Genomic DNA, 12,817 nt, shown 5'->3' with positions numbered 1-12,817 from the left:
TGTATAATTTTTTTTATTTTGGTGGGGGAGTGGATCTTGGGTGGGAGTTCCCACACTTTTTTCCCCAGGACTTGACCCCTGCCCCTTCCTAAACCTAAACATGCCTTTTTATTTGTCCCATTTACCATTATCATTATCATTTAAAGTGAAACGAAAAAAAGAAGTCTCCAGAAAAGTGCAGTTCTAGCATTCCAGGAAAAAAAATGATGATACTGAAGCCTGTAAATAGTCTCCAGCTTGTCAAGAGAGTGGGTGCAGGAACCTCCCTTTTACACGTTTGCTTGCTTGTTCTGTGTCAGTTACTACAGTGGCTCAGTGAAAACGATTTAAGCCATTAGATTAGTATAGCAATAGCAATGTATATGTTTCTCTCATCAATAGTTTACTTTTAAACAAAATGGTGTGGATGGAAAGCAGACATGCTCCAGGCCTTTAGGCTTCACCATCTAGTGAATAACAGAGCAAGTAAATATCAAAATGTCTGCACTCCCGCCATGGAAATAAAAATACTATATTTAAATACAATACAAACATTGATTGTGAATTGTGCATTGTATAAATACATGCCTGGTTTGCACTGGGTGCCAGTCTCATCTGGGGTTTATCCTTTTGACTTAAGGACTGTCTGGAGGGTGTGCTGGCCTCTGTGGGTCTCATAGATGAGGTTGCTAGAATATAGAAAGATTGTTATCAGTAAGAGCAGAAATATTTATTCAGCAGACGCCTTTTACTGTTTTTAGAAAATATATAATAAAAGAAAAACAACATTTGGACCGAGCATCAGTATAGCAAAAACACTCAAAACAGTAAACCTTTGGTGCCTATACATTATGCTAGAGCTACAAGAACCGCTTTTTGCTTAGACTGCTTTGATGACCCTCCCTCACCCTTACATAATCACCACCCAATTATTTAAGACATAAAAACTGTAAATGAAAATGTAAACCAGTGGTACACATAAGCATCTTTATAGCTTCTCTGCCAAGGCTCATCTAGTCAGAATCTGTATTTTTAACAACAGTTCACAAGGCATGCACAATATATTGTTTCTATAAGCATAGCTGCCTATTTGTTTTATCTCACTTACTTGCCCTGTCTGCTCTTCCGTGTGTACTCCATCTACACCCCTGCTAATAACAGCACCTCGTAAATCACATACTGTTACGGTAGCAGCAGTGCCCATGGGACAATACTTGAGCATCCTAATTAGGGTTTCATTCAATTATACAACAGGTAATGAAACCCCAATTAGGGTGCCTAAGGAGTGTGTCATGGGATGTAACTGAGCACTGGTGCTATCGTTTGCAGAATTTTTTGAGGCGTTCTAATATTCATAGAGCATACAGCTGGAGCTTTTACAGTAGGGTAGTGAAGGGAGATGAGGAACCTTCAGTCCCCTATGAGGTAACTAGGGCAGCACCAGCAGTATGCCACGCCTGGTAACACCACTCATTAAATATTTAACTAGAATACCTATAAAAGCTTTTAAATAACTTAAATCTTATTGAGCAAAGTGATATGCTTTATGAAGCAAACTTGGGAATTGTTATAATCCGGTTTATTTGGCTACCATATTTCTTGATAAACTGCTTTTTCCATGTTTCCTTGTGAAATAAAGTAAAGTACTATGGCTTGTACAAAAAAAGTCAGACAGCAATATCACCATCTCAATTTTCACTGGAGGACCTTTATAATAATGGTATACATACATGCAGTGTCTGAGAGAGCAGTATGAGATGATCTACGAGAGCTATGTGATGACACAGACATTCCTTCTCTGCTCGGCTCTTGTTTATTCGTACACGGTCTAATGTCCAAGTAAGTGTTCTGACTCTGAGGGAAGAAAATGAACCATTAGTCATTTCACAAATCTCAAGAAGTAAAGGTTACACAGTATACAGTTCTTTAATGTCATCCATGACCTGGTGGGGCTTTCAGGCAAGGGTGGACTCACACTAGACATGATCTTGGAATCCAGTAGGTAAACATTTAGGCCTCATGCACACTGGACGTTTTTGGACGTTTTTACAGCAGCTGTTTTTGGCAATAGACATTTTTTTCTACAGCCATTAAACTCTGCATCATGTTATCCTAAGCCCCCATTCACACCTTGGTGTTTTGTCGCCTGTAGTGTGACGCCGCAGCAGCCCCGAGACGCCAGAGGGACAAAAACACATGCACCTCTAGGGAGATGGTTCACATCTCCACGCCGAACGCCATACGCCTGAAAAAAAGTCCCGGACCTTTTTTTCAGGCGGCTTTCGGCGTTCGGCATAGGAGATGTGAACCATCTCCATAGAGGGGGTGAAGGCTGCATTCACAATCGCTGCGTTTTGTCGCCGCAAATCGCGGTACAAAACGCCGCTATTTGTCGCCGCAATTTGCGGGACAAAACGCCGCGATTTTGTACGCCAAAGTGTGAATGCAGCCGTAGTGCTGTTATCAGCAGTTTTGGGCAGTGACGTTTTTGAGCAGTAAAAAAACAAAACAAAAAAAAACAAAACTAGTGGGTTCCAAAAGACGTTTTTCAGCTGTAAAAACGCTCTAACGCTAATACACATCGATAAACGCTCAAAAACATCGCTCACCAGCGTTTATCATTTTTGATCCATAAAAAAAAAAATCTTCAAAAAAACGCTAACATAGAAAAACGCTAATAAACGCTAAAAAATGCTATTGCAAAAACATTGAAAAAGGGTGAAAAACTCACTGCAAAGCTACTGGCATTTTTATAACGTTATTTTAAGGTCCAGTGTGCATGAGGTCTTAAAGTCGCAATACATGTAGCTTCATATATCATCATTCACTTATAGTACATATTAAAAGACTATACATGTGATAAACCTACGTAAATAATATTTGTAGGTACTTCCTGGGCCAGATCCACAGCCAGCCAGCGCAACGTAACTTTTTCCATTTAAGTTACACTGCCGCAAAGTTGCCAAGTTAGGTGCCGATCCACAAAGCACTTACCTGGAAATTTGCGGCGGTGTAACTTAAATCCGTCTGGCGCAAGGCGGGCCAATTCAAATGGGCGAGTCCCATTTAAATTAGGCGCGCTCCCGCGCCGGACGTACTGCGCATGCTCCGTCGGGTAACTTACCCGACGTGCATTGCGCTAACAGACGTCATTTGCTTAGACGGTAACGTAAATGGCGTCCAGCGCCATTCACGGACGTCTTACGCAAACGACAGCCATACTTAATAGGGCTTAGTCAAATAGGACTCAGCCCTATTTTTACACGGCGTAACTCGACGTAAACGACGTAGAATTAGCGCAACGGGCCCGTCGGAACGTTCGTGGATCGCCGTAAGTGTTCATTTGCATATTCTAGGCCGGCCGCAATGGCCTCGCCACCTAGCGGCCGGCCTAGAATTGCATCCTTAAGATCCGACAGTGTAATTCAATTACACATGTCGGATCTTCTGCCTATCTATGGTAAACTGATTCTGTGGATCAGTTCCATAGATAGAAACAGGGATACGACGGCGTATCAGTAGATACGCCGGCGTATCCCTTTTGTGGATTCCCCCCCCCCTGTCTTTAATCAAAGCCAAGCACTGATATTGTAGTATTAGGTGGATACAAGGAAGATTAACGACTGTGAGTTGTTTAAATTTGACATGCCAGCTTTATGCACCTTTAAATATCATAAAAAAAGAAGACCTTAAAGGGGAGGTCCGGTAAAAAAAAAAAAAAAAAAATTAAAAGTTAGCAGCTGCTAACACTGTAGCTGCTGACTTTTTAATAAGGACGCTTACCTGTCCTCGATCCTGGCAGCTCCAGGCGCGGCCATCCACAGTAAGGGAAACAGGCTTCACTGCCCGTTTCCTACTGCGCATGCGCGAGCAGCGCAGCGCTTTGTGAATGGGCCGGCTGCTTTCTGGGATACACACAGTTCCCAGAATGCAGCACGCCCCATTCACAAGAAGAAACCGAATGTAGGAGGAGGAAGAGAATCCACCGCGGAGGATGAAGAGGCAGATTTGGGACTTCCGCATAGCAACAGCTATTTCGGGTAAGTAAAACATTTTTTTTTTCATTTTAATTTATTTTTTTGATTTTTGGAGGAAAAAAATTTTTCAGGGTGGAACTCCACTTTAATGTCATTTTTGGATTGTTAAATTATTTTTATATTTGGAACAATGAGGAAGAACTCCTTTGTGTTGATGCAAAGAGGGGGACTTCCTTCACTAAAAATAAATATATATCACCAGGGAAAAAAGCAAAGGCAAAAGTCCGATGCAAGCTTTTGAACAGAAATTCCGACCGTGTGTATGCTCCATCGGACTTTTGCTGTCAGAATTTCCGCCAAAAAAAGATTGAGAGCTGGTTCTCAAATTTTTCAATGGAAAATATTCCTATTGGAAAATCTGATCGTCTGTAGCAATTCTGATGCATGCTCGGAAACAATTCGACGCATTCTCAGAAGCATTGAACTTCATTTTCTCGGCTCGTCGTAGTGTTGTACGTCACCGCATTCTTGATGGACGAAAGTTTCCGAGAACTTTTGTGTGACCGTGTGTATGCAAGTCAAGCTTGAGCGGAATTCCGTCGGAAAAACCATCCAAGGTTTTTCCAACGGAAAATCCGATCGTGTGTATGCTGCAAATGGCTCCCCTCACAGTCACCCGCACTGTAACCCAAACACAAAGCTTCCATGTAACCCCAACCTTAACCCTTACCCAAACTCTATATAACATAACCTAACCTGGTTTGTAACACTAACCCTCCATGTAACCCAAACCTAACAATCATCTATATAGTAACCTTCTATATAATCCTAACACTAAAACCCAAAGCCTCCATGTAGCATCAACCCTAAGGCCCCTTTCACATTGAGGAGTTTTTCAGGCGGTAAAGCGCTAAAAATAGCGCTGCTATCCCGCCTGAAAAACTCCTGCACTGCAGACTCAATGTGAAAGCCCGAGGGCACAAAAAAATCTCCTGTCAGCAGCATCTTTGGAGCGGTGAGAGGAGCGGCATGTATACCGCTCCTTCACCGCTCCTTCCCATTGAAAACAATGGGAACCGCGGCAATACCGCCCGCAATGCGCCTCTATAGAGGCGCATTGCGGGCGATATTAACTCTTTATCGGCCGCTAGCGGGGGTTAATACCGCACCGCTAGCGGCTGATACCCGCGGCAATTCCGGCGGTATAGCGCCACTATTTTTAGCGGCGTTATACCGCCACCGCAGCTCCCGCCCCAGTCTGAAAGGGGCCTAATACTAAAACTCTCTTATTCAAGCCTAACTCCTTGTTTGCACACAATGTTCTTCTACATCAGTATTCTCTTCACTAAATGTAAATCCTTCATGTAACCCAAAACACAAATCCTCTATGCAACCATAACCCAAAGACTCCTTGTAAGCCTAACACAAATCCACCAGGGAACTCTACTACCAACCCACTCTGTAACCCTAATCCAAACCCTCCCTGTAATTACCTGACCCAAACTCTCCATGGAACTCCAACCCTCAAATACCCATAATCAAGCCCTACCTAAAATCCAACTCTAATTCAAACCCTATCTCTTGTGTGCATACTCACTTATACTATACCATGATCCTCACAACTGATGACCATCCTCCCCAGACTAAAATGATAATAGCAGTGGCGTCTTCTTTTTTTGGGGGGGCGGCAAACCCCCCTGGGGCGCCAGTGGAACGTAACTAGCACAACTGCCCCCTCCCAGCGGCACGGCACTAACCCCCCAGCAAACCACTCATTGTTTTTCGCTGTTGCAACACACCTGGGTGGGCTCCTGTAACATTCTCTGCAACCCGAGCCCACCCTATTTTAAAGCCTATTAGAGCCTCTGGCTCTAATTAGGTGCTTAAAAAAAAATGCCCGCTGTAATTTATGCGCCCGATGCCCTGTACATGAATGGGGGTGGCCATGGATAGATTTATGATATACATGAATCTATCCACTGGTGTTGAAATCCCCAAATGATCTGCTTAGTAGTTAACAAAAGGATTATCTTTACCCAAGATGACCTGAATATTAAATTACTAAGGTTTGTATATAGAAAGCAGAAAAATGGCAGATTGTTCCAAAATACTAATCCTGTGCCCCATAAAAGTTTTCCTTTTCATACGATAATGCAGTGTACCTTTACTGATTGGTCCGCCAGTTCTAAAGCCGACTCCTCAAGCCCAAGGTCTCTCCTCCTCTCTGCTCGAACTTCAGCATAACTGATAAATGATAAAAACCATGTCATCACATATACATAGAGGAAAGTATAAAGAGTTAAGTTGGCCAACATACATCCAGAAAACTCTCGTAAGCACACTTTAAAAAAAAATCTAAAAAGGTCACATACAAAATCCACATTATACTATACAATTCTACTTCTAATGCATTTGCATGCTTCTGTCAGGAATGTTAATTCATGTGTTTCTACTTCTCTTTTGCATGTTAGAGCTGAGTGAGACTGAACCAGGAAAAAAATAAAAACTCTTATGATAGAATACAAACTTTCAGAGCTTTGCTTTTGAGTTATCCAAGATGATTCAGAGGAGGGTGTGGAGATGGATATATTACTAGGGTCTAGGGTTCAGCATTTAGGACAGCTCAATTGCTCACCCATAGCAAACAATTTGTCACAAAGTCGTTTTTTGTATTTACCGATTTATTATATTTAAAGGTCACTTTAGTAAAAAAATGTTTCATATTGCATATAATACATGCAGCAGCTGCCCATTGTGCTGGAAACATATTTCGAGGTACACAGTGCTGTCCCCCTTTCCTGCACCCCAACTGTGAAACCGTATCTCTATTGTTTATATTTACTGGAGGAAAGATCATCTTTTTTAAAAGAGACCCTGTTCAACAAAAATCTTCGGATAAGATTATATGGGCATTTAGCGTATTTTTGGCATGTTGTTTACCTGTTAAAACCTCCCTTGTGTATACAGGCAAAAGCTCTGAAGCTGGTGGTGCCATTTTAGATGTAGAGTCAGCAGTCCTAAGGCCCATACACACGGTCTGACTTTTTGCCAACAAACTTAAAAAACAGCAAGTTTTCAAATTAGTCCGATCGTGTGTACGCTCCATCGGACCAACTTTTTTTTTCGGGGTTTCATTGGACAAAAAGTTTGGTCTGCAAATGGACAAACTTTACATCAACAAGAGTCCGATGGTGCCTAGTCTGACCGTGTGTACAGCAAGCAATCAGACTTTTGTACAAAGTACAAACGCGCTTGCTCAGAAGCAAAGACCAGCCGGAAGCGTTCTGTCTAGTAAAACTAGTATTCGTATTTGAAAGTGCATTTGTGACGCGGCAAGTTCTGAAATCAAGAAAAGCAGCGCACATTCTCTTCTTCTTTATAATGTCATAATACTAAAAGCTGCTTTGCTGGTGATACTGATGGAGTAAAAACAAATGGCTTTACTTTGGATTAGTGTATTTTGGTTATATGAATCAAACATATTTCTATATTTTTAGCACAACATGTCTGCTTGACGAACGGACGTTCAGAAACTAACAAAATTGCACGAAACTGAAAATTGCGAATGCACACAGACGAAACCTCTACTAACTCTCGATTAGCAGAAGGAGCCCAAAGGGTGACGCCGGAGAATTGAACTTCCTCTTTTAAACCCTCGTCAGTACGTTGAAACGTCTCTACGTTTGTGTTTGTTGCCGAAAAAGTCAGAGCGTGTGTATGCTATGGGTGTGACCGGACAACTCCCTTCGGACAAAAATCCAAGGGAAAGTTTGTTTGATGTCCGACTGTGTGTACGAGGCTTTAGACGAAGGCCTGGTTCACACCTATGCAGGCTGCAGTTTACATATTCCAGGTGCATTTTGCAATACACATTTTTGATCCATTGAAGACTATGGAACCAAAAACAATTCCCTGGTCCTTTCCATAAAATGCAGATGTGAACTACATCCATAGGAGACCATGTTAAATGGGCTGTAGTGCGTTTCTGCAAAACTGAAAACACACACAAAAATATGCATACCGTAGGTGTGAACCAGGCCTTAGTGCGATTACTGTGATTCTCCAAAGTATTCCCCTTCACTTCTCCCTGGCTGCTCCATAAAAAGTAATGTATGGAGATGAGGAGAGAGGTGAAGCAGTTGGGCCACCGTAGAGAGTAATTAGGTACTCACAGGGGAGGAGAGGGCTATGATGTGCATGGGAGTAGTCACATTTTCTAGCAAGTTCAAAGGCACATTGCAAGTGAATAAAAAGGATTTACGTCAAAAGGGAAAACACTGAGTAAGCATTTAAAACAAACACTTGCTTTTTCTGTGCTTGCACTTGCATTTTTTAAAGTTGCTGACAGGGCCTCTTCAAATATAGTATAATGTACTCTCAGAGTATCACCATGTGTGCCTAGAGGACTTTAATGCTGATTGTACCAGCAGGTAGTGCTGCATGTAGAGCAGCGAGTGTCAAGGACACGACCACATATTACTGTGGTCCAGAGAAATGTAAAGCTGCCCAGTTCCTTGAGAAACACCTTCAATTTTTATAAACGCACATAGTTGTCTCCAGTACAATGTATTATTACAATTATAGGTAATGGCAGACGGAACTCAGCGATTCACTCTGTTATAAAATGCACTGGGCATAGTAATACATCCAGGTTTACAGTATATACTGCAAATGACATGAGCCATTTACAGAAGTCCCATATAATATACACTATTGTATACTAGATGTGTTTACTTTATGTTATTTTCTAGGGGTATTTTATGTTATTTTCAGTCAAAAAGACAACATAGCGACTCAATTTAGTTACCATGCACCAGCCATATATATTTCATCACCTTTCACTCTAAACAAGAAGCCACAGCAGTGTCAACCAGCACAAGAATACTCCCAAAAACACATCTGTCTGTATGCATGCTATGTGGATTCAGCCTAGGTTCACACTGCTGCGAATTCAAAATCGCGGTAAAATGTGCGATTTTGCCGCGATTTCAGCCGCAATTTAATGTAAATCGCGGGGGGGGGGGGGTGGGCCGAAATCCCGAAATCGCAAAAAGTAGTACAGGAACTACTTTTTGAAATCGCAGATGCGGCGTCGCACTGATTAGGACAGTGCCATTGCCGACAATTGCCGCCGATTTGAGATGTGATTTGACATGTCAAATCGCATCTCAAATCGTTCCAAATCGTACCCAGTGTGAACCAGGGCTCAACAAAATAGATTTTATTTGCCTGCTTGCTGCTATGCAGGAATTCCCAATCAATTTACCATTAGCAATAGGAGGATGCAGGTGTGAGCAGCTATTCACAGCAAAGCTCACTAGAAAAATGTCCCAGTACTTAACCCCACTCGCCAGCAAAGGATTTAAACCCATAACAAGTAAAAAAAAATTGCCATAAAACTATCCCCTATTTTGTAGACGCTATAACTTTTGCGCAAACCAATCAATATACGCTTATTGCGATTTTTTACCAAAAATATGTAGAAGAATACGTATCGGCCTAAACTGAGAAAAAAAGTGCTTTTTAAAAAAAAATTGGGGATATTATAGCAAAAAGTACAAAATATTGTTTTTTTTTTACAACGCAAAAAATAAAAACCGCAGAGATGATCAAATACCACCAAAAGAAATCTATATTTGTGGGGGAAAAAAAGGTCAAATTTGTTTGGGAGCCACGTCGCACAATTGTCAGTTAAAGTGACGCAGTGCCGAATCGCAAAAAGTGGCACAGTCATATGGCAGCCAAATGGTCCAGGGCTGAAATGGTTAATTACCATCTTAATCAACCACAGAACCTGTGTAATTAATATATGTTTGGTTTTAAAGGGATGAGGTGACAACCCTTTACTTGTGTGCTTTAGGGTCCTTTCAGATGTCCTTTCAGTTTTTGTGTCCGCTCCGTCGGCTCAGCGGGGATCCCCGCTGAGCTCTCGGCGGATAGGGCGGTCCCCGCACACTGTGCAGGGACGGCCCTGTCTCAGCTCCGCTCTGCCCTATGGGGAACCGGATGCAGACGGATCGTCTGTCCGTCTGCATCAGTTCCGTTCCGCCGGACGGAAGAAAAATAGGGTTTTCTTCCGTCCGAAAACCGGATCCCGATGAACGCGGACGCTAGCGGATGCTCCATCCGCTAACGGACGCGTTCCCATAGGGATTCATTACAAGTCCGTTAACGGACTTGTAATGAACGGACAGGCGGAGCGGACGTGTGAAAGAGCCCTTAGCCAATCATTTTCTACATATTAGATCTCTATGTTCCAGGTAACCAGGGCAGTGGAAGGGACATGCCCTTTACACAAAGTATATACTGTGTGCAAAAAATGCCCCTCTATCATCTCAGAAAGTTGGGAGCTATGAGTATGCAGGTAAGGTTCCTGAAATGAATATTTGTTTCAGGTCAGTGATAATATTTAGGGTCACTGTGTCAGCCAGCCAGGCACCTAGCATTTTCAGAAGGAGGTCAGCATTTACAGACCCCATATTTCTCTCTTAGGCCACATTCATTTTAATACACTAACATTGCTCAATAAAGGTTCAATACAGCAGAAACAATATGTCACAAATATGTGATCTGAACTGAAGCCAGAAGAGGGCGCCATTGCTGCAAACATTATCTGAGCCGCACAAGTATTGCTAAAACAGCATATAGGAATTCAGTTGTTAAACAGCAAAATTAGTAAATCACCACAGCAGATGTTCCTAAACATTTTATAAGGTTTTAGTATTGACGGTAAATTTAAATGTGTGAATTTATAAAAGCTTGGATAAAACACAGAAACTATCTGCAAATCAGTAGTCTCAACAGGAATCTGTAACATTTAAAGGGGTTGTAAAGATTTGTTGTTTATTTTCTTAAAAGGTTCCTTTAAGCTAGTGCATTGTTGGTTCACTTACCTTTTCCTTCCATTTCCCTTCTAAATGTTTTTTTCTTTGTCTTAATTTCTCACTTCCTGTTCCTCCTCAGTAAGCTTGTCCCCATCATCCGAGCCGTTCTGGCTGGGGGTTAGTCAGCGTGCTCGCCCCCTCCCTTGGGACTACAGCATCTCCCTGCAGGGATGTAGTCCCAAGGGAGGGGTCGAGCACGCTTACTAACCCTCAGCCAGAACGGCTCAGATGATGGGGGCAAGCTTACTGAGGAGGAACAGAAAATAAATTCAGACAAAGAAAAAAAATATTTAGAAGGGAAATTGAAGGAAAAGGTAAGTGAACCAACAATGCACTAGCTTAAAGTAACCTATTTAGAAAATAAAAAACAAACCTTTACAACCTCTTTAACCACTTCCATTGTAAAATGACGCCGGCAGGAACCCTCCCTCGATCCAGGTGGACGTCATATGACGTCCTTTGTTCCCGCTCGTGACCCGGGGCGCATGCCCGGCGGCCGCGATGGCTGCCGGACACCCTCGATTGCCGGTGATCACGGCAGGAGTGTGCATCTGTGTGTGTAAACACACACAGATTTACACTCCTCTCAGAGGTGAGGAGACCAATGCTGTGTTCCCAGTACAGAGGAACACAGATCGGTCTCCTCCCCTTGTGAGTCCCTTCCCTCCTACAGTTAGAACACACTTTAGGGAACATTTTAACCCCTTCAGCACCCCCCTAGCGTTAACCCCTTCCCTGCCAGTCACATTTACACAGTAATCAGTGCATATTTATATCACTAATCACTGTGTAAATGTGAATGGTCCCAAAAAACGTGTCAAAAGTGTACGATGTGTTCGCCGCAATGCCACGGTCACAATAAAAAATTGCAGATCGTCGCCATTACTAGTAAAAAAAATTATAAAATAAAAATGCCATAAATCTATCACCTATTTTGTAGACGCTACAACTTTTGCGCAAATCAATATACGATTATTGTGATTTTTTTTTACCAAAAATATGTAGAAGAATGCGTATCGGCCTAAACTGAGGGAAAACATTTTTTTTTAAATTGTGATATTTATTAAATAAAAAAGTAAAAAATATTGTGTGTTTTTTTTTATTTCGCTTTTCTTTAGTTTATAGTGCAAAAAATAAAAACCGCAGAGGTGATCAAATACCACCAAACGAAAGCTCTATTTGTGGGGGGAAAAAAACATAAAGATTTAGTTTGGGTACAGTGTTGCATGACCGCGCAATTGTCATTCAAAGTGCAACAGCGCTGAAAACTAAAAATTGGTCTGGGCAGGAAGGGGGTGAAAATGCCCTGTATGGAAGGAGTTAAGTATGGGTACCATTGGGAATTGGATGTGGTACTCCGCATCCAAATTGCAATAGCAGGAGATTTTCACGGGATTTCTATGAAGCCGGTTTCCATATCTCTGCAGCAGGTCCGGTGGAATTTGCACAAAAACGCTGTGCGTCTTTTTCAGGCCTGAATTCAGCTGAAATCGGACCTGAAGCGCAACCCGTGCTGTAAGACCCATGCGACTCATAATTGAACCCAGCCCCATGCTTTATCACATCCCTCCCAAAAAAGTCACATTAAACCTGAACTCAATAAGAACAGCACAGTGCCAAACAGCTGCAGGATTTTGACAATTTGCAGGATTTTGCTTTGGCGCACAAAGACACTGCTATACTGATATTTACAACTCCACTATAAAAGAAAATATAATAATCATTGCTTACCTAACAACAGTGTGAGTGCAAACAATGAACTCTGGCTTGGAATTCCACTGATGGTAAGTGATGTAGTAGCGTGTCTGCAGCCAGATCCATTGCTGTCCTTTGGTTAAAAACCTGTAGTAACAGGAAGTTCCTTTTCCATATTGCATCACTGGATTTCCATAAAAGAAAAGAAATTGACTACTGTCAGATATTTAGGAGGACAGGACCAAAATATATTAAACAAGATTGAGATAAAGGCTGTGAATA

The 12,817-nt window shown here is 42.1% G+C and overlaps 1 protein-coding gene across 4 annotated transcripts in view; it reads right to left on the bottom strand.

Annotated features, from left to right (window-relative positions):
* Positions 1-12,817, bottom strand: part of PASD1 (PAS domain containing repressor 1) — a 215,303-nt gene that overhangs the window by 16,929 nt on the left and 185,557 nt on the right. For all 4 annotated transcript variants that reach the window (XM_040323815.1, XM_040323818.1, XM_040323814.1 and 1 more), the window contains 4 exons: positions 12,572-12,719; positions 6,119-6,200; positions 1,710-1,833; positions 568-668 (listed from right to left, as the gene is read on the bottom strand). In XM_040323815.1, coding sequence (XP_040179749.1) covers positions 568-668; positions 1,710-1,833; positions 6,119-6,200; positions 12,572-12,719 — 455 coding nt within the window. The remainder of the gene's footprint in view (positions 1-567; positions 669-1,709; positions 1,834-6,118; positions 6,201-12,571; positions 12,720-12,817) is intronic.

This window comes from Rana temporaria, chromosome 9 (assembly GCF_905171775.1).
Source record: "Rana temporaria chromosome 9, aRanTem1.1, whole genome shotgun sequence".
NCBI classification, from domain to species: Eukaryota; Metazoa; Chordata; class Amphibia; order Anura; family Ranidae; genus Rana; species Rana temporaria.
This window is presented reverse-complemented; position numbering and strand designations above follow the sequence as displayed.